At 37.1% G+C, this 26,079-nt stretch overlaps 1 protein-coding gene across 5 annotated transcripts; it reads left to right on the top strand.

Moving 5' to 3' along the window:
• The first annotated feature begins 25 nt into the window (after positions 1 to 25).
• LOC127843001 (enolase-like) lies at positions 26 to 24,594 on the top strand. 5 transcript variants are annotated; one of them, XM_052372829.1, is made up of 14 exons: positions 33 to 102; positions 285 to 378; positions 7,541 to 7,586; positions 8,061 to 8,150; positions 8,585 to 8,680; positions 11,069 to 11,127; positions 14,324 to 14,393; positions 14,742 to 14,951; positions 15,230 to 15,319; positions 16,583 to 16,785; positions 17,755 to 17,894; positions 20,589 to 20,705; positions 22,271 to 22,379; positions 23,984 to 24,594. In XM_052372829.1, exons 4-14 carry the CDS (start codon positions 8,066 to 8,068, stop codon positions 24,113 to 24,115), a joined length of 1,311 nt encoding a protein of 436 aa, XP_052228789.1. In that variant the 5' UTR covers positions 33 to 102; positions 285 to 378; positions 7,541 to 7,586; positions 8,061 to 8,065; the 3' UTR covers positions 24,116 to 24,594. The 5 variants fall into 5 exon arrangements, with proteins under 5 accessions (XP_052228787.1, XP_052228790.1, XP_052228786.1 ...); XM_052372830.1 differs by lacking the exon at positions 285 to 378 and having other exon boundaries at positions 31 to 101; positions 7,543 to 7,586; XM_052372826.1 differs by lacking the exon at positions 7,541 to 7,586 and having other exon boundaries at positions 32 to 102; positions 285 to 381.
• The last annotated feature ends 1,485 nt before the right edge of the window (positions 24,595 to 26,079 follow it).

Consider the following 26,079-nt stretch of genomic DNA (forward strand, 5'->3'; position numbering starts at 1 on the left):
GTGTAATATTCGTTCGTTATTACAGTCCGTATCTCAGAGACGCTTTACAACTTCGCTTCGCCGATACAGCTCAAGGACGTCTTGACAGCGAACAATTCACCGGTAAGTGTTAATGCATTTTCTACGAACTCGCGTCTCAAAACGCAACCAAATTGATAAATCTTATATTGACATCTCATTGCACATGTTTATATTGCAAATTCGTTAAGTGTCCTCTCGCATTTTGCGTATTTCCTGACCTTGGAAAAATTTCCTTCTTGTACGGCCTTGACCTCGGATTTTAGGTAGCCGCATTGTCCGTGAGATCTGTCACTGTGTCAAAACTGTTGAAAGTCATACGGGCCTGTAGACCCTTAGTAGTCAACTACTGTTCTTTATCTGGTATGTGCTCATTTTGTTTTTATGGTACATTTTATCCAATGTCATGATTGCATATCAGCAACAGGATGGCAGTCTTGTTAACGTATTTCTATTTGTCATCATGTCATGCTTGTGTTGCATATCCTTGATAACCGTAAATTCACGACCTTTACATTTGATGTCTATATTTTAATCAAAACAGATAATTGACAGTAATAGAAAAAAAGTCTAACACTGCCACAGAAAATGAGTGTCACAGTTAGGCCCTTTTCCAAACGTCACTGCAGGTGGACAATTGTCAGCTCTGGAAATAATGCTGGGTGGCTTGTGTTTGCAAGTTACACCTTTCTCATCCACGTTAAGACTAAATGCAGATCAAAAAGGTTGTGTTTTGATAGATATTACTCAAGGACTTAGGTTATCTAATAAGGACCTAACAACGGACTTTTTTTTGTCATTTTATACCTTGCCAACTCTAAAGACCTACGGTTATTTTTCTTCATTTCAAGTCATTTTACTCTTAAAACAGGCGAAATTGCCTGTCCTGACTGGCAGTTTTCCATTTGGTCCGGCAGGTTTAACAAGAATGTCGGTCCTGGCGACCGGCAAAATGTGAAATACTGTGAAACCATTTATTTTTGTCAGCACGAAATTTCGTCCTTTTTAAAAAAAAATGACTATTTCGTAAGCACTTTAATTCATCCATTTCTGGTTTTGAAAAAAAAGCGTCCGATTTGTAGGTAATGTTTGTAATACATGTAATACGCGGTTGCGAAAAAATCGTGCTGGGGAAAGAAGGGTGACACTTGGTAGTCACTTGCAGGAGGCAGGGGTGGCGAAATCTCAGATAAGTGGGACTGAATAACCGTTAACGAGTGTTTTTAACAACGAAGCCAATTGCTAATTAGTATTTTTCCATTACAATCACGGTCAAACTGATAACAATCTTACCTTTATCGGCGCCAATTAGAGAAGGTGCGAACATTATGGGTTATAATTAGCGTAAGCAATTTATTTTGGTCATAATCATTAAAGTTTCAAGCGTTTTGTTATAAAAAAAAACAAAAGTACGGGTTTTTATGTATATGTACAAAAATAGTAGATGCAGTTAAAACCAAACAACCAAACACAAATCAATACGTTCTTTATTAATGTGTAATAAAAGCGCAGAATATATTTCAGTCAGGTGTTGATCACACATGGTCATATTTTAATTGCGTTTAATAGTTTTGTCTTTAATCCGGATTCGCCGCGTGTTGGCTGTATAATCTGCAACACCCCTGAAAAACACAATACACACAATGGGTAATAAAGTTGTTAACAATTAGCACTAATCAACACTATTATACCTAAACGAAGTAGATGCATTCGATACAGCCTTATTGCATTCGCGTTTTACAGGAAATGCCAGTTGTCAGTACACTGTATAATGTACACCCCTTTGTGTAAAAACCGGATTTAACTTGAGTGTGAATAGTCGACTGTTTCATGTGCTTTGTATCAATACCATCCGGGGTATCTGTACTATAAGTATACCAGTCTACAAACAAGGTGCGCGCTTCCGCATATGGGTATTTGGACGTTGAAAAAATTCACCTACGGTTTAGCGTTCATGCCGTCGAACGCATTAAGCAATATAACTCGTTTTTTTTTCACTATTTCTTTACTTGCAAAAAATACTAGTGGCTTATAACTTACCTTGCACTCTTATTTTACTCGCATTTTGCGAGTGTGCGAGTGTTAATTTCGAGTCCTGTGTATATGCGTGGATTAAGCTGGATTTAAACGCCTCATGCTTACGGTAATTCAGTCTTATTTGTTTCAAATATGGGACATGATTGTTCGTTAGGATTTTGAATTCGTCCATCGGTCAAAGGACGAAAAAGACGAAAATTAATGTCTGACGAATAATAATGGTTTCACAGTAGATGCAAACAAATCATATTTTTTTCAAAGTTGAAAATACGAAGAGCAAACCTCTTACTACATCATGAAAATGAAATCGCTCATTGTTTTGATGTTTGCAATAAGTTTGTTACGTACAATTAGCAAATTAAACTGGTTACACAACACCTACTTCAAACTCAGTCTCAAAATCAGCAACTGCGTTCTAACAAACGAGATCTTAATGCTTTGCATTATATTTTTCGAGTAGATAAGGACATTAAAATATGAATTTCTTTATGAAGCATATTTGGCTTTAAAAAGGTTGTTTATTAAATATAAACAATGTTCTAGTGATTGTTTTATAACATGCACTCGTCATAGGTCTCCAAAAATCATTTTACATTGTACAAGTTAGTGTCTGTTAAACGCAATTTTATTTTCGATACTTCTTCTTACTTTAGTTTATGTTGTTATAATGCCTTAATGGATATCATTGGTCAGTTAAATATAGTTTGACCAATTAGATGCCCTGTTACATATTTTGAATTGATTAACACTGAAAAACTGTTATCTTATTTAATAGGATAAAGCAATTGCAATGGCTTGTTGAGCTAAAATAAAGGGTTTATGCTAATGTACATAGTTGTGTTGTTGTTTTTTTCGGTCCGGCTAAATTTTCTCCGGACCGGCACATTTTCTGAAATGCCTGTCCAGATGACCGGCAGAATTTTTCAAATTTCGCCAAGCCTGTTAAAATAAATAAAATCAGCTTAATTTAAGCTCTAAGAAATGACCAATTAAACTTGTTTTTGCCTCATTCATGATCAGAGCAAAACACTTGCATATAATATGGGAGTGCTGTTACAACAGCAGACCATAGCAAAAATTAATGTAATCAGATTTGCACACAAAATGAAAATAATTCAACCATCAGATATTTCAGGCGTTAAAAAATATGATGTTTCAGCTAATTGATTTTTAGCTCGGCGTTTTCGGAGAAAACCAGAGGTATTGTCATAGCCAGCTCTTCATCCGCTGTCTGACGTCCGACGTCTGAGGTCCGCGTCGGGCTAAAACCTTTACATTGGCTCCAAAATCAAAGTGCTTCCACCAACAACTTTGAAACTTCATATGTAGATGCACCTTGATGAGTTCTACACGCCACACCCATTTTGGGGTCACTAGGTCAATGGTCAAGGTCACTGTGACCTTTAAACAAAAAAATTAAATCTGACAAGCTTTATTTATTAAAAACTGCACCCGTAGCCGAGCGTGGCACTCGTTATGCGGTGCTCTTGTTATTCAGACTTTTTACTTGTTTCAAAATGCGTTATTATTAAAAAATCTTCCATTGTTCCAATTCAGTTAACATGCATTTACATTTTTCACGATCTTGCATGCGCAAAAACAAATCTTGCAACCAGTCACATGACAAAAACTAAATCCGCTAATTAAGGGTAGTCATGAATTTAGTAGAGACGTGATATAGTTGGATTTATTTGCAGTTTTTATGCTACCCGAAAATTTTCAGGGAGCATATAGCTGCCAGTTGTCCTTCCTTCCTTACTTCCTTCCGTCACACTTTTGTTACAGTTTCTCATTGCGCCTTCAATATTTTACTGATCTCTTACATATTTGGCATGTAGGTTCCTTGTATGGACCTCTACCTTTTGATGAGGTTTAAGGTCAGCGAGGCTAATAATAGATTATCTCAAGGTCACACTTAGGTTACAGTTTCTCATAGCACCTTCAATATTTTACCGATCTATTACATATTTTGCATGTAGGTACCTTGCATGGACCTCTACCTTTTGATGAGGTTTGAGGTCACTGGGGTCAAGGTCATATAAGCCTTATATGACCTTATAATAAGGGGAGCATCCATAGTTTTCACCAATACTTCTTGTTTTAATTGAATGCATCTATATTTAATGATCATAACATTCTAAGTATTAGCTATTCACGTTTTCTGAATACAGAACAACAACAACACTTTTCATTATAGTAAAATGGGAAGATGATCCTGTTAACATAGAACAAACATTTTTATTTTTTACTGGTGGCAGTTTAGGGGAAATAGGGGACAAATGTTAGGACGACACATTATTGATTTGTTATTCAATAATAAAAGGGAAGGTATTAACCATTGACAACATTACTGAATAAAAAAGCCAACATGTCTCATTCTTTTGCTGAAAGTAGTTTTAAAATCTAATCTTTTAACGCCTTTAATTGCTACATGAATTGGATTAAAAAAATGCTATATCCCTATCAATCTTTTTGACATTTTACATCTATTTTTTTTTTTCAAATAAAATTGTTTAATATTGTCCTCGGATTCAAACTCAGATAATATAGGTTAACTTTTGATACTTTGCTACAATTTTACAGTTGTATATGTTATTTTTATATGAAGCATCTTATAAATGTATCAGCTGTTGATGTTTTAGAAGTATTTATTCTTTTTCCTGTCTATTTGCGGTCAAACTAAATGATGTCCATAAAATATTCAAAATTGTCTGTGCCTTTTACTCTATTTCTTCTTGTGTTTCAATGGTTATACATATTGTTTCAGGTGATTTGACAATATTGTGTATTTTATGTAGAGGTTGATTTTATTAAGCTTCTAATTTGTTGAACCAGTTAGTCATTTGAGAATCTCCTTATCACCATTCTGCTCATTGTTAATCTGGCATTCATTTTTAGCTCTACTGCCAAAGGCAGAAGTGCTTATGGGATGGCATGGTGTCTTTCTGTGTGTGCGTTAGCCTTTTCTTGTTTATCCGATAAAGTCCACAGTTTTCATCCGATTCTTTTCAAACTTGTTCAGTGTCTTTATATTAATGAGGACTCGAACCCTATTGATTTTCAGGTCACTGGGTCAAAGGTCAAGGTCACAGTGACTCGAAATAGTAAAATGGTTTCCGGTTAACTCAAGAATGCTTAGGCCTAGGATCATGAAACTTCATAGGTACATTGATCATGACTGGCTGATACCCCTTTTGATTTTCAGGTCACTAGGTCAAAGGTCAAGGTCACCGTGACTCCGTCCACAGTAATCAACCGATTCTTTTCAAACTTGTTCAGTGTCTTTATATTAATGAGGACTCAAATCCAATTGATTTTCAGGGCACTGGGTCAAAGGTCAAGGTCACAGTGACACGATATAGTAAAATGGTTTCCAGATGTTAACTCAAGAATGCTAAGGCCTAGGATCATGAAACTTCATAGGTACATTGATCATGACTGGCAAATGACCCCTATAAATTTTCAGGTCAAAGGTCAAGGTCACAGTGACGCAAAACAGTAAAATGGTTTCCGGATGATAACTCAAGAATAATAAGGCCTAGGATAATGAAACTTCATAGGTACATTGATCATGACCGGCAGATGACCCCTATTTTTTTCAGGTCACTAGGTCAAAGGTCAAGGTCACAGTGACAAAAAACGTATTCACACAATGGCTGCCACTACAACTGACAACCCATATGGGGCATGTTTTACAAACAGCCATTGTTTAAAAAGAGCAATATCGAAGCAATTAGTCCAGAATGACTTCCCCTTGAATATGAGAAAATTTTGAAATCCCGCTTGTTTACGCAATTAATTCCACAGCTTTCATCCAATTATTTCCAAATTTGCACAGTATCTTTATATCAATGACGACTTGAACCCTATTGAATATGAGCAGTATCGGAGAAATAAGTACACAATAATCTCCCCTTGAATTTGAGAAAATTCTCCTTGTTTGCGCAATTAAGTACACAGTTTCCATCTTATTCTTTCCAAAATTGCACAGTGTTTATAGCAGCAGAGCGATTCAGACCATCATGGGCCTCTTGTTATATCCTAAACTTCATACAATATGGTAAGAACATTGAAGAATACCAACTTCAGCATCTATAAATGAGTGTGAAAGCTGTTTTGTTCAACTAAGGTTGTCCAGTTAGCGCAGTGATTAGTACACTATCACATGCTTCTCAATTAGGCAACCCTAGTTCAATCCCCTTTCCGGGAAGCACGTGAGTTTGGTTGGTTGTCACCATAGTAATTTTATTTAGTTTTTTAGCTCGACTATTATATATGAAATATATATAGTGGAGCTATCCTACTCACCCCGGCGTCTGCGTCTGCTTTAGCGTGCAAATGTTAAAGTTTTCGTACTACCCCAATTATTTTCATTGTCCCTTGACATATTGCTTTCATATTTTGCATACTTGTTTACCAGCATGACCCCAACCGATAAACAAGAGCAGACAACTCTTAGTCTATCAAGCATTTTGTCATAATTATGGCCCCTTTTCCACTTATAATATGCAGCAAATGTTAAAGTTTTCGTACTACCCCATTTATTTTCATTGTCCCTTGACATATTGCTTTGCTATTTTGCATACTTGTTTACCAACATCACCCCAACATATAAACAAGAGCAGACAACTCTATCAAGCATTTTGTCATAATTATTGCCCCTTTTATACTTAGAATATGCATATTATTGATAAATCTATGTTAAAGTTTGCGTACTACCCCAAATATTTCCTATATCCTTTGACATATTGCTTTTATATGTTGCATACTTGTTTACCAACATGACCCCAACCTATAAACAAGAGCAGACCACTGTATCAAGCATTTTGACATAATTATGGCCCATTTTACACTTAGATAATTGAACATTTTGCGTAAATTGCCATAACTTCTTTATTTATGATCACTTTTTATTATTACTTTGACCAAATAACACTTATCTGAATATCACAATGGATTCCACCCAAACAATACCCCACTCCCCTACCCAGAATCCCTTCCCCCCCCCCCAACCTTGTCACGTTATCGTTCATAGTTCATGGACGACACATAGTTACTAGCAATGTTCATTTCTCTTAAATTACTAGTATGTAGCCTACCATTCTATTTCTCGTCATGCGCATATTGTTATGATGACGAGATTTGCTTAAAGTTTAACTACCATTTTCCCGTGTCGCGCATGGGACCAGTCCATCCCTCTCTATTTATGTTAATTTCTCTGCATAATGTGGGATAAAATATTCAACAACACCATATATCAGTTTCTACTCCAGTTTAATGTCTGACATAACTAATATTTTCAGTTGTGCAAATACATTGTGATTGCTACATGATTGTGTCTTTTTCCATCTGTTCACCTCTAGATCTAAATGCTAACTGACTTCGTTTCCACACCAAACATCTCGTTCTATCGAACTACATATAAACATACAATAATAAAATTTCTATAACATATTTGATTGGTCGATTCTATGCGCGCTTATTGCTGGTTGGTTGAATTACAACCTAGGACTGGAGAAGTCACTATTCAAGTATGTACATGCTAATCAGCATTGTGATACAAATAAATAATGCAAATACAGCCCAAGCCTTGTGTCAACAGCATTGTTCCCTTTTTGTTGTTAAACATACACCAGATCTAAATATTTAATCTTTCACTTTGTGACTGTCATGTATACTCGCCATTGATAAACTTGTCAATATTTCTTACATAAAGAAAACCCAAATATTTCACCTAATTTCCTATCATTATGTGACAACCTCCCCTCCCCCCAATTTTTTTTTTTAAACATCATCTTATAAATTACCCCACCCCACATTATACCCCACTCTCACCCCCCCCCCCAAAAAAAAAATAATTTTGTTCCTTTTTTTATTTTTGAAAGATCTACTAATAAATTATTGAATATGAGCAATTTCTCCATGATGGCTTATGTTATACTGTCAAGCACTCGAATAGTCGAGCGCGCTGTCCTCTGACAGCTCTTGTATTATTTTCTTTTCAGCAATCATGCCAGTTAAAGCAGTAAAAGCTCGTCAGATCTTTGACAGCCGTGGTAATCCGACAGTGGAAGTTGATGTCACCACAGAAAAGGGTATCATATGATAGTTGAACTTAAATAATGACAATTCTTTTATTTGTGAAAGGATTAGCTATGTTAAAATAGTAATCAAACTGCCATCTGATTTAGAAATATTACCACATGTATCTTAAAGTGTTTCAAGCTCAACTTATGATGGTTTTGTGTATATAGGCAGGCTTAATGCATGTGCGTAAAGTGTAACAGTCCTCAGTGTCACAGTCCTCAGTGTCACAGGCAAATCAGAGACAACACTTTCAGCCTTAACTGAATTTTCACCAAGAAGAGTTTTCCTTAAAACAAAAATGCCATTAAAGCGGAAAGTAAGGACCCTGATAAGCCTGTGCGGATTACACCGCCAAATCTGGGATGACCCTAGGCAAATGCAAAAGGGCCCTGTTTTCCCACAGTAAAGATGATATGGTAAATCCACATGTTTATGTTTCCAGGCTTGTTCCGTGCTGCAGTTCCTAGTGGAGCATCAACAGGCATCTATGAGGCCCTGGAAATGAGAGATAAGGACCCTAAGGCCTACCTCGGGAAAGGTAAAACAATGTGCAATGCTTTTCTTTAACTCTCTGTTTTTAGCTCACCTGTCACGAAGTTACATGGTGAGCTTATGTGACCGTGTGATGTCCGGCGTCCGTATGTGCGTGCGTGCGTGTGTGTGTGCGTGCGTGCGTCCGTCCGTCAACAATTTGTTTGTGTAGACAGTAGAGGTCACAGTTTTCATCCAATCTTTATGAAATTTGGTCAGAATGTTTATCTTGATGAAATCTGGGTTGGGATTGTATTTGGGTCATCTGGGGTCAAAAACTAGGTCACTAGGTCAAATAATCGGTCAAATAATAGAAAAAACTTGTGTAGACAATAGAGGTTGCAGTTTTCATCCAATCTTTATGAAATTTAGTCAGAATTTTTATCTTGATGAAATCTGGGTTGGGATTGTATTTGGGTCATCTGGGGTTAAAAACTAGGTCACTAGGTCAAAAACTAGGTCAAATAATAGAAAAACCTTGTGTACACAGTAGAGGTCACAGTTTTCATCCAATCTTTATGAAATTTGGTCAGAATGTTTATCTTGATGAAATCTGGGTTGGGATTGTATTTGGGTCATCTGGGGTCAAAAACTAGGTCACTAGGTCAAAAACTAGGTCAAATAATAGAAAAACCTTGTGTAGACAGTAGAGGTCACAGTTTTCATCCAATCTTTATGAAATTTGGTCAGAATGTTTATCTTGATAAAATCTGGGTTGGGATTGTATTTGGGTAATTTGGGGTCAAAAACTAGGTCGCTAGGTCAAACACTAGGTCAAATAATAGAAAAATCTTGTGTAGACAATAGAGGTCGCAGTTTTCATCAAGTCTTTATGAAATTTGGTCAGAATGTTTATCTTGATGAAATCTGGGTTGGAATTGTATTTGGGTCATCTGAGGTAAAAAACTAGGTCAAATAATAAAAAAAACGTCAATAATTTGTTTGTGTAGACAGTAGAGGTCACAGTTTTCATCCAATCTTTATGAAATTTGGTCAGAATGTTAATCTTGATCAAATCTGGGTTGGGATTGTATTTGGATCATCTGGGGTCAAAAACTAGGTCACTTGGTCAAAAACTAGGTCACTAGGTCAAGTAATCGAAAAACCTTGTATAGACAATAAAGGTCACAGTTTTCATCCAATCTTGATGAAATTTGATCAGAATGTTTATCTTGATGTAATCTGGGTTGGGATTGTATTTGGGTCACCTGGGGTCAAAAACTAGGTCACTAGGTCAAATAATAGAAAAACCTTGTGTAGACAAAATTTCCCTTGAATGACAGTTGTCCCAACTTTTTTCCTGAACACTTTCAGATATTGACTTGATTTTGGTTTTGGTATTGTACCTACATAACTCAAGATCAAATTCAAGTTTAGTCGTGTTGATGATTTTTGACAAAGTTACATACCTTAAACGTCGAAATTTTTGTATAAATAACACTTGCTGGGATTTTAAAAAAATGCTTTCAAATACTGATCTTATTTTTCATGTGGAAGGCTACCTACATAACTTACTTACATGTACTAAAGGCCCATAACTTTGTCAAATATTAATTGACCGTTACTTGGTCATGATGTTTTCAATCGGGATATAGCTGCTATGCTGCTTCAGAGTGCAGTAGGGGGAATTGTGTTTCACAAACACAGCTCTTGTATTAAATATATTAAATATTAAATAAAAAAGATGATAACAAAATCTGACTGACTGGCAGAGTCGAAGTTTCTGGTGTGCTTTTTGGCATCGCAAAGTCTTTTTAACAAAAAACAACAATTTGCTACTTGCCAATCGGATTATAGTACCATGACCGTTTGTATTTGTATTTTATTGTACAAAAATTGTACTTGTTCAATGATCAGTGGGACAAACAGAAAATTTAAATCCGGTGGACCAGTATGTATTTTATCATCTTGTCAAAAGTCTCTCAGTGTCTTGAACAAAAAAATGTTAGTAATTTGTCATGAAATTAATCTTTGTTTTATAGCAAATTAGTACAATTTAAACATGTTTATAAATGTAAATGCTCTGGGAAAACAGGGCTTAACGCATGACACTTACCACCTATCATGTACACATGCAATCTGGGCTTCAGATTATGAGCTGTTTCTAATATGAGTCTGTTTATGGAAAAACTGGGCTTAATGCATGTGCATAAAGTGTCGACCCAGATTAGCCTGTGCAGTCCACACCGGCATATCTAGGAAAATATTTTCAGTAAAATTTGGATTTTCACCTAAACGAAACTTCCTTCAAACAAAAAAACACCATAAAAGCTGAAATTTCCATCCCTGATTAGCCTGTGCAGACATCAAATGCTTATCTGGGATGACATGTTACGTACATTCATTAATACCAGTTTTCCCAGTGCTATGTTTATATATGTTTCAATTATTTCAGGTGTCATGAATGCTGTTAACAATGTCAACAACATAATTGCTGGTGAACTTGTCAAATCTGTAAGTGATGATTTTTTACTAGTTAATCAATAATTATATTAAGATTGTAGTAGCATATATGAGTTGGGTCAGGTGAAAAAAGGTCTTAATGCATGTGTGTAAAGTGTCGTCCCAGATTAGCCTGTGCAGTCCGCACAGGCTAATCAGGGACACACTTTCCGCTTTTATGGTATTTTTAGTTTTAAGGAAGTCCCTCCTTACCGAAAATCAAGTTTAGGCGGAAAGTGTTGTCCCTGATTAGCCTGTGCGGACTGCACAGGATAATCTGGGACAACACTTTACAAACATGCATTAAGCCCAGTTTCCCAGAACGCAGCTCATATGAGTCGGGTCACGTGGAAAAAGGTTTTATGCCATATGTGGCAAGTGAAACTTGAAAATATCAAATCAACTTTATATCTGGACTTTATTTTGAGGAAGATTATGTCTTGGTAGGGATCACATTGACCAACTTGAAACATAAGGCGACTGCAAAGTATGGCAAGCAAACCTGATTTTGGCAGTTGGTAATCCTTGAGGGAGAGTGATCTTTATCAGATCTTTACACCCCTGACAATTTGCAGTTTGTTTTTAACTCACCTGTCACAAAGTTACATGGTGAGCTTATGTGACCGTGTGATGTCCGGCGTCCGTTGTGAGTGTGTGTGCGTTCGTGTGTCCGTCAACAATTTGTGTAGACAGTAGAGGTCACAGTTTTCATCCAATCTTTATGAAATTTGGTCAGAATGTTTATCTTGATGAAATCTGGGTTGGGGTTGTATTTGGGTCATCTGGGGTCAAAAAACTAGGTCATTAAGTCAAATAATAGAAAAACCTTGTGTAGACAATAGAGGTCACAGTTTTCATTTAATCTTTATAAAATTTGGTCAGAATGTTTATCTTGATGAAATCTGGGTTGGGATTGTATTTGGGTCATCTGGGGTCAAAAACAAGGTCACTAGGTCAAATAATAGAAAAAACTTGTGTAGACAATAGAGGTCACAGTTTTATCCAATCTTTATGAAATTTGGTCAGAATGTTTTTCTTGATGAACTCTGGGGTCAGAAACTAGGTCACTAGGTCAATTCATAAAAAAAACATGTGTAGACAATAGAGGTCAAAGTTTTCATCAGATCTTAATGAAATATGGTCAGAATGTTTGTCTTGTTAAAATCTGGGTTGGGATTGAATTTGGGTCATCTAGGGTCAAAAACTAGGTCACTAGGTCAAAGTTAAAAAAAACATTTGTGTACACATTAGAGGTCACAGTTTTCATTTAATCTAAATAAAATAGAGGTCACAGTTTCCATCAGATCTTTATGAAATTTTGTCAGAATGTTTATCTTGATGAAATCTGGATTGGGATAGTATTTGGGTCATTGGGGTCAGAAACTAGGTCACTAGGTCAAATCATAGAAAAACCTTGTGTATACATTGGAGGTCATAGCTTTCATCTGATCTTAATGAGTCAGGTGAGCGATTCAGGACCATCATGGCCCTCTTGTTTACAAATAGGGACTGACATTCAGCCCAAATCACGATCTTAAAAAGTATATATATTTTTCACAAATGACTTCATAAAATTTCTAAAGGTGTCAACAACAAAATTGAAAAAAAGTTATAATATAAATAATATTTTATGCATTCCTGTGGTTTATAGATGCAAATCAGTAAAATTAAAAGCGATGATTCACAGTTTCGAACAGTGAAAATTAAAAAAATTAAATAAACTATAATTTTCATTGCTTTACGGGAACTATTTTTGTGCATAAATACAAACAAAATCATTTGTATGCATAAAATAAAGAGAAAATACGTTGGATTTGGTGTAATGTTCATTTTAATTCCCTCATGATTATAGAATAAAACATTTTCACTTGTGAATTAAAATTGATATTCCATCGAATCCAACAAATATCCTCTATTAAATCTGAACAATCAGTAACCATAATCTTCCTACCCAGCTATATGAGTTGAACCTTAGTGAATGTAATATAATTATTATCCCCATGTTTTCGGAGAAAAAGTGGGGATATTGTATTGATGTGCGTCTGTCCGTCCGTCCTGGCCACCTGCTCCTCCTACACTATTAGCACTAGAACCCTGCTAAATCTACACCGATTTACTTCAAATTGATACTGAACATCTCTTATGACAATACGGTTAATCTCAACTATGTAAGGCCCCATTACCAACCCTGGGGCGCCCCACCCATAATAGGCCACACCCACCCAAAATTGTATTTTACTATAATTTCTTCATTTCTACACCGATTCACTTCTAATTGATACTGAACTTCTCTTATGACAATACAGTCAATCTCAACTATGTATGGCCCCATTACCAACCCTGGGGCGCCCCGCCCATAATAGGCCACACCCACATAGGCCACGCCCACCCAAAATTGCCTTTTACTATAATTTCTTCATTTTTACACTGATTCACTTCAAATTGATACTGAACCTCTCTTATGACAATACAGTTAATCTCAACTATGCATGGCCCCATAACCAACCCTGCAGCGCCCCGCCCACATAGGCCACGCCCACCCAAAATTGCCTTTTACTATAATATCTTCATTTCTACACCGGTTCACTTCGAATTGATACTGAACCTCTTTTATGACAATACAGTCAATCTCAACTATGCATGGCGCCATTACCAACCCTGGGGCGCCCCGCCCACATAGGCCATGCCCACCCAAAATTGCCTTTTACTATAATTTCTTCATTTCTACACCGATTTACTTCAAATTGATACTGAACATCTCTTATGACAATAAGGTCAATCTCAACTATGTATGGCCCCTTTACCAACCCTGGGGCGCCCCGCCCATAATAGGCCACACCCACCCAAAAGTGTCTTTTACTATAATTTCTTCATTTCTACACCGATTCACTTCTAATTGATACTGAACTTCTCTTATGACAATACGGTCAATCTCAACTATGCATGGACCCATTGCCCCTGGGTCAAACATGCGGCGTGGGGATACGCGTCGGCCTCTGCCCCGCCATTTCTAGTAAATTTAATATTATTAAATAAAAACATTTTTATTTTTACAATTGACAAAACAATTTTAATCTATTGTATAGCAAAACAAACAAACCAATTTTTTCAATTTTAGTAAAATAGAGATTTTTCTCAATCTATAGTGCCCCATTTACAAAATAGTATGGTGAAAAAAAACAACACTAATTGTTGCTGCTCTTTGCAGGGTTTGGATGAGGCAGACCAGACAGCTGTAGACGAGTTTCTTCTGAGTCTGGATGGTACAGAGAACAAATGTATGTTAGTTTACAGAGTGATTTGTCTTGAATTGTGTGGTTTATAGCATAAACCTCAACAGTCTGCAAGTTACTTAGTTAAAGGATAGAGCCCATTCCACAGAGCCATACGAGCCTCAATCTGGGAAAACGGATGAGTGGATAATAAGGGACGCCTAGACTTGATTTTTGTTTATAAGAGACTTACTTCACATGAAAAATTACATAAAAGTAGAAAGTGTTGTTCCTGATAAGTTTGTATGAACTGCACAGGCTAATCTGGGAAGATGTTATATGTAGATGCATTAAGGCCTGTTTCCCCAGAACAAGGCTAATGTAAAAAACCCTGTTTTCCATTTCCTATTATAGCCAAGCTGGGAGCCAATGCCATCCTGGGTGTATCCCTGGCTGTGTGCAAGGCTGGTGCCGCCAAGAAGGGGGTGCCACTGTACCGCCACATCGCTGACCTTGCGGGAAACACCGAAGTCATTCTACCGGTTCCTGCGTTCAACGTGATCAATGGTGGTAGCCACGCTGGGAACAAGCTGGCTATGCAGGAGTTCATGATTCTTCCTACAGGTCGGTGAATAGCATGTTTCAGTGTGCACACACATCTGTTTTCAGAGAACTTCAGATTGTTTCTTGAGGAAACTTGTACTGTAATGGTCCATATTTGTGTTTTTTTCGTGTGTCCTGTTTTTTTCCAATTTAAAGGGTATTATTACTATGCAGGAAGTAACATAATTTATACTGACAGAATTTTATATTGCAAAAGTTTTACAAGGGACAGAAAAGGAAAGTAATATAACAGAACAATATAGTTCTGTACCCCATTTTCTATTTCTTGTATTACCCAGGAGCCTCCTCATTCACTGAGGCCATGCGGATGGGCTCAGAGGTCTACCATAACCTGAAGGACGTCATCAAGAAAAAGTATGGACAGGATGGTAAGTCAAAGTTTGGGCCATCAATATTCCTGATGTCAAAAAGTATATTTTAACACAGTGACTGCCTAAAGTACTCCCAATCGAAGATTCCCTTCCCTAATGTGTTTGTTGTTGTAAGTAAAATGCAATATTTAGTTAACTCCCCTTTGCAGCTTTATGGGTTGAATCTTAGCAAATATAACATTGATAACACTTATACTCAATTTTAGAGTATTTGTTGGTAAATAATTCAATACACAAAATTTCCCAATTTTAGTCAAAACGACACTATTTTTCCCAACGCAAAGGGCCTGGGCCCAATTTCCAAAATGGTGAAAAGGAACACTGCACATGCTAAGTGGGGAAAGGATGGGTCTGCAGGGCCTTTTGTTCACCATATGGAGAAAATTACCTAACAAATGAAATTGGGAATATAAGAATAAAATGAAAGTCAAATATCAATTGCTAATATTGGGCCTGCAGTTGGAAAAAAACATAGTTTTTCTCTGGAATTTGACCCAAGAATGGCAATAAAATCTTCTCCAAAAAGTTGTGAGTGTATTTTAACCATTCTAAGGTTTCTGGCAGGACCATATAGAATGAGAACATCTATTTCATATGTGACTGGATAAGGATACATTAAGATCCTATCAAGCAAAACTCTGAGTTTACATATCATTCTCATTTTTATAAAATATTTCATTTGGTCACTTCAAAAACTTTTGATGCAGTTTTATTCCTACATGTATGATATTATTTTTAACTTGTCTATCCTCTTGCTCCTATTTTATGTTAAAGTATCTATATTTGTGGTCATAAAAACATTGGACATGAAACCAGTGATGGAAATAAGCACAAGTCCGCAAGCCCTACACTGGGCTTGCTTAGATTTCCGATTGTATATCAGTGGGCTTGTAACATTTTATTGGTTTCAAGTTATAAGATACGAATTTGAACTGGATTTTTTTGAAATTCTATTGTTATAGCCGAGAAAGTGTATTTTAACTGTTCAAACAATCGTAACAGGACTGGTTGGAATTTGAAAAATCTATTTCATATCTTACCTTTCAAATAATAAGTTCAGAGGTACAGGAAAACAATTAAAACGCCTTTTTTTCAATAACAATATTTATGCACATTTCCTTGAATTGAACATGCTATTTGAACCCATTACATTGGTTTGAACACTTATTTGACATGTTTAAATTGTCAATTGTTGATTACAATTCTCAGGCACCATTTTATACGAGACCCATATCTAGGGATTGTCTGCTTACTTCCCAGCATGCAACGTGGGAGACGAGGGTGGCTTCGCCCCCAACATTCTGGAGAATGATGAAGGCCTGGCCCTCCTCAAGACGGCCATAGAGAAGGCAGGCTACACGGGCAAGATCCAGATCGGCATGGATGTGGCAGCCTCAGAGTTCTGCAAGGACGAGTTGTACGATCTTGACTTCAAGAACAAGGACTCTAAGAAAGAGGACTGGGTGAGACTCTGTTAAATCATTATTATTAATGGGACACTAATGTTTGTAGATTTAGGGTTGACCGATCCAAAAATTGAACATAAATGTATTGAAAATTTGACAAAGTCAAGGAGGAGGACATGGCTGCGTCTTAATGTCTTAAATAAATGAGGCTTGTTATGGGAAAACAAGGTTTTCATTGAATGTGCTTAAAGTGTTGTTCCAGTCTGCACAGGCTAATCAGGGATGAAACTTTCTGCTGTAATTATTTTATTAATCATGTTATGGAAAAAATTCAGTTTAGGCAGAAAGTGTTCGCACAGAATTATCTAGGATGACACATGCATGGGGTCCACTTTTAAGTCAGTTTAAAGAATGATTAACTTAAGTTGCTGAACCCTTTCCCACTTGGAAGCAAAATTAAAACGACTATGTGCTGAGTAACTCGCAGTCTGTTCAGGTTTTATGCTGTTTGCTGCTCATCAGTATCTAAGGTTTGCAGATGAAGGCTTAAAAACTTGAATCAAGTAAGAAAGGTCTTAAATTAAATATAACTTTCTAAGGGACTACAAATGCGTGAAAATACGCATCTGAGTTGTATTGCTATTTTAAAGTCGATGTGGAAAGGTTTTAAATTAAACAGCACGTATGCCAAAACACTGTTGTCCTTATTTTGTGTATGTTTTAGGTTTTTGTGAACTAATTGGTATGTTTCACATACAGATATTGAATCAAATAGTAAACTAAAATAAGTTCAATATTACAAGTCCAATGAAATTGTGTCTTGTATGTTATTTTACATTTGTAAAAACATTCAGATCCTTCAAAACAGATTTCTAAACCTGGTAAAAAAGTAGAAATATTTAATTTGAATACTAATAACTAAAACATTCTCAGCTGCGGTCACTAAGCGAAATAAAGAGGTTCGATTGTATTCCAATGCATTTTATTGCCATGCAATTTACTCAGTCCTTATATCATTGCTTGCAGCTGACTTCTGACAAGCTAGCTGACGTGTACCAGAGCTTCATCAAGAACTATCCCATTGTGTCCATCGAGGATCCCTTTGACCAGGATGACTGGGCCGCCTACACAAAACTCACCTCAAACGTGAAGATCCAGATTGTGGGGTATGTTGTAATGGGTTGTAGTGGAGCTCAGCAATGTGCCTTTTTGCTTTGTGATCCTTATATATCTTTGAGCGTGTGGTCATCTGGTGAGCTAGCTTGCCCTGCACTGAAACTCAAAACTAAGAAATATAACATGAACAAAATGTTTACACTCTCATACTACAAAATATAAATGAGCTATGCTCTGTGAAAAAAGGGTTTAATGCATGTGCATAAAGAGTCCTCCCAGATTAGCCTGTGCAGTCCGCACAAGCTAATCAGGGACGACACTTTCCGCCTAAACTGGGTTTTTGCTAAAAAGAGACTTTCTTTTAAAGAAAGATATCATTAAAGCACAAAGTGTTGTCCCTGATTAGCCTGTGCGGACTGCACAGGCTAAGCTGGGAGGACACTACCCAAATGCATGAGACCCCTTTATCACAGAGCACGGCTCAAATGTATTTGAGTTGGTGTCTGTGAAAACTTGTCTGAATGCAATTAGGTAAAGCATCGTTCCTGATTAGCCTTTCCAGTCCGCACAGGCTAATCAGGCACGACACTTTCTGCCTAAACTGGATTGTCGCAACGAAGAGACTACCTTTACACGAAATAATTCCATAAAGTTGAAAATGTCTGTACTTATTAGCCTGTTCACACTGCACTGGCTAATCTGGGACGACACTGTACGCACATGCATTAAACCCCCTTTTCACGGAGCACGGCCCATTTAATGGGACAACATTTTACACACATGCAGTAAGTCCAGTTTTTCCAGAGCTTTGCTTATTATCACCCGCCATAGGTGGAGGGATATTGTTTTGGCGTTGTCCATCCGTCCGTCTTTCTGTCCTTCCGACACTTTTGTGTCCGAGGCCATATCTTGGAAATGCTTTGGCGGATTTTATTGAAACTTGGTATGAGTATATATACAGACTTGTGCCATAAGTGAATGTCATAACGTTTTTAGTAATGGCTGCATTGGTAAGGGCAGTAAATAACGTTCAAATGAAATAAAAATGTAACGGTTATGTCCCTTCCTATAATCAATCATTTCTCTATGCTTCGTGACGTCATCATGACGTATTTATATCTAGAAAATGACGTAATCTGCAGCCGAAATCGTGTTACAAACAGTCATGGTAGGTGAAGGGAAAGAACTTATGCCTGATACGAAAACGGCTGTTGTTTCATTGTTTCAATCTGGCCTTCGATAAACAGAAATTTCCCGAAGATTAGGCATACCACGGACTACAATAGCTGGGATTATTAACAGATTTCGCGCACGGAATAGTGTTGAAAACTTACAGAGAAAAGGTGCCCGGGCAAAAATAAATGAACGTGAACGTAGGGCATTGTTACGGATTGTTAAACAAAACAGGAAAATAACTTTATCGGACATAACAGGTGTTTTCAATCAAAATAGGAATGTGTCAGTTTCGAGACGAACCGTTCAGAGGAAATTGTATAGTGAGGGATATCACAGGCGTGATGTTGTTAAACGGATTCGAATTCGTGAAATCAACCGGAAGAATCGCGTTAACTGGTGCAGAACAAACAGAAGGAGGACTGTAGGCCATTACTGGAAAAGGGTGATTTTCAGTGACGAGTGCAAAGTTGATATCGGGACAGACAATAAGGTTTTCATTTGGAGAAAGGTAGGAGAAGATCGGCTACCGTGTTGCCTCGGAACTCCCCTAACCCCTAAGTTCAGTTTGATGATATGGGGTTGCATTACATACAAAGGTGTCGGTACTGTAACTGTTCTAAAGGGTAACATTAATGCTGAAAAGTACATTTCTATCCTAGAAGATAATCTCTGGCCCGTTGTAGCTCGCCATTTCCCGAGTGGAAGGTACATATTCCAGGACGACAACGCCCCGATACATAGAGCCCGGGTTGTAAGCCAGTTCAAAACAGAACATAGAATTCATTCAATAATCTGGCCTGCCCAAAGTCCGGACTTGAATATAATATAGAACGTAAGGCATAGACTTAAAAGACAACTAAAGAATCGACCTGATATCATAGACACACACAATAAGCTTGAGGCAGCCATTCAGGACATCTGGATAAAAAATCCCGTTTAATATATCAGAAACTTGTATTCGAGCTTACCAAGGAGAATACAGAGTATAATAAAATCGAAAGGCTATATTACCAAATATTAAGGTACATGGTTGGTGTTTTATATGTTTAAAACGCTTTGTTTTATGAAGCACATTTACTGTTGACGTCAACCATTTAGTTTTTTGACGTTCACTTGTGGCATATCACTGTATATGGATAATTGGATGATGCATGCCAAATGGCATTGTACACCATCTGTTAATATCGGAGTTATGGCCCTTTGTATCTTGAAAAAATGCTTTTTTGTGTCCGGAGCTATATCTTGGAAGTGCTTTTGCGGACTTCATTGAAACTTGGTATGAGTATATATATGGATAACAGGATGATGCACGCCAAATGGCATTGTACACCATTGGATAATAACAGCGTTATGGCCCTTTGTATCTTAAAAAAATGCTTTTGTGTGTGTCCCGGAGCTATATCTTGGAAGTGCTTTGACGGATTTCATTGAAACTTGGTATGAGTTATGTGGATAAGAGGATGATGCACGTTGGCGTTGTCCATCAGTCCAGAAAACTTTTGTGTCCAGAAGTTTATTTTTGGGGGATATCAATGTAACGAATTTGCTTGTATTTATTGTAACTTCAGTGACGACCTGTTGGTGACCAACCCCAAGCGTGTGCAGACTGGCATTGACAAGAAGGCGTGTAATTGCCTCCTCTTGAAGGTCAACCAGATAGGCAGCGTCACAGAGTCCATCAAGGCGTAAGTCTGTCTGCAGATGGTGGGTCTCTGAGACTGTCTGAGACTTATTTCGTTTCTGCTTTCTTTGACCAATCCAGGGGTGAGAATATTTTGCGGGTTTTTAAGTGTCCAAGACCATTTTTAAGGTTGATATAAATTGGAAGAGTAAATTTAAGATGGTGGGGGGGGGGGGGGGGTAGTGTGGGAGGGGGGTGATCTCAAAGAGGATTAAGATTGTTAGCGGGCGTCCATTCTGTAAAATGTTTCCATTACCATCTGATAAAAGAGAAAGCATCATTTTGTCCACTCGTCCAATCATGATTTGCACCTCTTGAACATTTATCAAATTAATTCTCATTTGTATTTTGTTCTATGTATACAATTATATTGACAAGTATGAATTAACAAATTCCTAAAATAAGCACAAAGTATTGTGTCTATATTAACCAGCAATGTATGTTAACTTTTATGAACTTAGGTCTTTGAGTTTTAATAAAGATTTTGTTTTCAACATGCATATTAAGATATGTTGTGAAACTGACCTTTATGTAATTTAGCATTATTAATAGTTCTGGACAGGCAATCTTGATTTTTTTCTATTTTTTTTAATTTTCACATCTGCAAATTATTTCAAAACTTAATTAAAATGTTTGAAATATAAAATAATATATTGGCCATGAAAATGTTTTAAACATGTAATAATTTATTTGTTGTGATTGATAACTAGCCAAATCATTCTTGATATGTTGTGCTATGGCCATTGAATTATCTATATATCAAATACATGTATTAACCTTTTTAGCTCACCTTAACCTAAACTGCTGATGGCAAGCTATTTGGTTACCTATGTCTGGTGTGAATGTTAATCTTGTTAATATATAGCTAAGCTGAGGTCCAATCTGGGTCATAAGCATCCTATTACTAGGTCATGAGGTAATATCATAGAAAACCTTGCTTCTACTAAAGAGGCCACATTTATGTCACAATCTAAATAAAACTTTGTCAGGTTTATCGTGTCAATATCGAAATCATTTGCCTCCAAAAATTATGTTTCCCAGTCTAATCTTAAGAAACCCTTACTTCCTTTTCAGAAGAAATATTTATGATGGTTAAGGTTAAAAGGTTTACCCTTTTGACACATGTGTAAGTCCCTTAGACCCTGAAAGTTTTATAAAATTAAAGACCTTCCTTACTAAATTCAAGTTTTAAGGGCTTCATTTCCAATCCTTAGATACTGATGCGCAGCAAACAGCATAAAACCTGAACAGACTGCGAGTTACTCGCAGGCTGTTCTGGTTTTATGCTGGTTGCAAAAGCCATCTTTGCAGACTACACAAGTTAATATGGGACAACACTTTACGCACATGTATTAAGCAAAGTTTTCCCAAAATGAGTCTTAATTGATCTCTACATGTATATCACGTTGAGTGGCATATAGATTTGACATACTACTAGTGCAGCTTGTGTTTGCTTTAAGCAGCAGTTTACGCAAACTTGTATGTACTGAAGTCTTTTAGTGGTGATTAAGATTTTTTTTAAATGCATAAAATACTGTATTGTGAAACTGACTATTAGCTGGTTTTCAGCTGGAGCATGGCCAAGGACGCAGGCTGGGGTGTGATGGTGTCCCACAGGTCTGGGGAGACAGAAGACACATTCATTGCCGACCTGGTAGTTGGACTCTCTACAGGACAGGTGGGTGGCCTCTGCTGGCATGTATTATCTCTTTCCCAATTAGAAGCAAAGTAAAAATTGCCATGTGCAAACAACATAAAACCAGAACAGTCTGCGAGTAACTCAGTCTGTTCAGGTTTTATGCTGTTTGCTGCTCATCAGTATCTAAGGGTTTGAAATGAAGCCTTTAAAACTTGAATTCAGTTAGAAATGTCTATAAATTAATATAACTGTAAGGGACTACAAAGGCGTAGAAATATGTATATATGTGGCATGTATTATCTGCATGAACCACCAATGGGATAATAGGGCTTAATGCCTCTGCTGGCATGTATTATCTACCTCAACCACACCCTGGGAAAACAAGGCTTAATGCCTGTGAGTGAAGTGTTCTCTAAGACGAGTCTGTGCAGTCCACACAGGCTTATTAGGGAATACACTTTCTGCTTTTGTGGAATTTAATGTTTGAAGGAAGTAAGTCCAGTTAAGACCCAAAGAGTTGACCCTGATTAGCCTGTAGTAATCTGAGACAACACTGTACACACATGCATTAAGCACCATATTCCCAGAAACAGGCTCATTTATAAAGATAAGTGTACCTACGCAAACAAAGTTGGAGAGCTGTTACATGTAATTAGGGGGTTATTCTTTCGGTCAGTCATTCAGGCCACCTAAAATGGTGGAGCTGAATACTTACTCATTTCTCAATTGATTAAATTTGAACTTTTCATCCCCATGAAGCGTGGATGTGCAAAACACTTCATCCCCAGTGACTACTTTAAACATTGGTGAGTTATTTGCCATTGAACAAACATAGCTTTCAAATCAGTTCAGCAGCTTTTGTCACATTGGTGACAAGGCTCTTGCTTATTATAGATTTACTGTGTTTAATACTGAAGTTTCAAGAGACTTGCTAAACACTAACCCTTATGCCACAGGTTTAATCTGGACTAAGGTAGTATTCGCAAGATCTTTACAATGAACCCATGAATTTGTTCCCACCAGGATCCAAAGTTGAGTAAGTCTGCACAGGCTAATCAGGGACAACACTTTCCGCTTTATGGAATTTTTCCTTTAAAGCAAGTCTCTTCGTAGCAAAAATCGAGTTAAGGCATAAAGTGTTGTCCCTGATTGGCCTTTGCATACTGCTCAGGTTAATCAGGGACATCAGTATACTCGTTTATGAAATTTTCTAATTAAAGGAAATCTCTTCTAAACAAAAATCCAGGCGAGGCGAAGTGTTGTCGCTGATTAGCCTGTGCATACTGCAACACTACAAAGCACATGCAGTTAGCCCAATTTAGCCTGTGCATACTGCAACACTTTAAGCACATGCAGTTAGCCCAATTTAGCCTGTGCATACTGCAACACTTTAAGCACATGCAGTTAGCACAATTTAGCCTGTGCATACTGCAACACTTTAAGCACATGCAGTTAGCCCAATTTAGCCTGTGCATACTGCAACACTTTAAGCACATGCAGTTAGCCCAATTTAGCCTGTGCATACTGCAACACTTTAAGCACATGCAGTTAGACCAATTTAGCCTGTACATACTGCAACACTTTAAGCACATGCAGTTAGCCCAATTTCCCCAGGGCGAAGCTCATTCCATTCTACCTTGCAGATCAAGACTGGAGCCCCGTGCCGATCTGAGAGACTCGCTAAGTACAACCAGATTCTCCGTATCGAGGAGGAACTCGGCATCCAGGCCAAGTACGCTGGTACAAACTTCCGATTCCCCTACGGAAAATGTTAGAAATTATTACCAGCTAGAACATTGTTAAAGATTTTGTTAGAGGAAAAGGAGAAGTGGACTGTGTACATCTGTATTACATGCTTACTTTTTAATTTTTTTATTGTTGTTTTTTTTATTTCTTTTTTGAATGCTTTTATGTTTAAGAATAATGATTGAGATGTATTCTTCATAGTAATACACTCTATTTATTGAAATCTCAGAAGTCTTTTTATATCTTTTCAATCTTGGTTCATTGCAGGTGTTGGCACTTGTTCTGTTCACCAAAATGTTCCATTTATAGATCGCATATTAAGTGAACTCCATTGATTCCATTGTTATACTATACTGCACTTGCAGTGAATAGATCTTACATGAAACAGAATATTGCAAAGACAAAACCATCTTGCAAACTAGCAAATGAAAATTGTGTTAATATAGCCTTTGTAGACTGAAATTTAAGTTCGAAGAGAATGTTGTAAAATAAAATTCCACGAAATATATCAATTTGTTAATTTTATTTTGAATGTGCAAGAGCAAATCAGATGGGGGGATAATAGGTGTCCATCCACCTGCCAGTGATGCTTTCCTGTACCCTTTACACTTTCATATCAAACTTGCCTCAATTCTCTAGCTCCTATACCCTAAATTATTACCCTTAAAAGTATTTTCATCAAATTGGCCTCAAATGTTAATGGCATTGAAACAATGTGACAAAGGCATTATTAGTTACACCAAGGTCAAGGTTGTACATGTATTTTAAGATTAAAGGTTTGAGCCTCCATTTTGGTTTTGGTTCAATGTTAGAAAGTTTTGCATGAAGCATGGCCACAATGTTGAAGTCCTTGAAACTTTGAGCAGAAGGCATGAGACAGTCATGCTGACTCAAGGTAAAGGTTATACTTCCAGGTCAAAGGTTTGATCCTTAATTTTCCTCACTGCTTCATTACCGCTACACCCTTTGAAGGAATCACCCTAAACATGGCTAAGATGTTGACTTCATTGAGACGCTGTGCAGAAGGTACGAGTCATTCCCCAAGTTTATGGTCAATGTCATTCATCATGGTCAAAAGTTTGGGCCTCAAATTTTGTGTTCAATCCATATCTCCTACACCCATCATAGGATTAAAGAAACAAACAAAACACTGTTTCGAATGAGGTGTAATTACAAAAAAAGTTCTCAATAAATTTCATGAAATTGGACAAAAATGCAATTGCTGCCTTCACAAGCTTTTCTTTGTTATAACCTGATGATCTATTTTTTGACCGCATGTAACCCAGTTGCAAACTCTGCCGAGATAACGTTGAGGCAAAGGTTCTGATTAAGTTGAATGAAGATTGGACTATATACGTGGCCTCTCTAATTTAAACAAGGCAAATGTTGAGGGCACTACATGTATTAACCATGCACTGCGCACAAAAGGCAATTACAAAAGCTCATGATGAGCAAAATGTGCTTAGGTGAGCTAAATACATGACAAACAGGCATTAATCTTAAATAAATCAATTTGATTTAGTGTGCACAACTAGAGCTTTGTCAAAGACGTGATGTATACTCCCATGTGCCACATTGACATAGACTATTTTGCATGCTGTCTTCACAAAACAAGAGAATCTAATTTATGGCAATTTTTAAGAATTATTATGCCATTATCATTTATTGCCATTCTGACCTTTGAACGCTTGAATTCTTTCGCATGACACGCCCTCCAATGACTGAACAAAATTAAAGTACAGAGTCATTTTAAAATCTCACAATGAATGACATAGTAATGGCCGGGACAAGCTCATTTATGGCCATTTTTTACTTTTGAAATCCAAGTGTGACCATGACCTTGGAGATATCGACGTAATTCTTTCGCATGACACATCATACAATGATTGTGAACAAATGTAACAATTTTTTTTTTAATCTCACAATGAATGACATAGTTATGGCCCAGACAAGATCATTTACGGCCATTTTTGACCTTTGAACTCAAAGTGTG

This window comes from Dreissena polymorpha, chromosome 8 (genome assembly GCF_020536995.1).
Source record: "Dreissena polymorpha isolate Duluth1 chromosome 8, UMN_Dpol_1.0, whole genome shotgun sequence".
NCBI lineage: Eukaryota > Metazoa > Mollusca > Bivalvia > Myida > Dreissenidae > Dreissena > Dreissena polymorpha.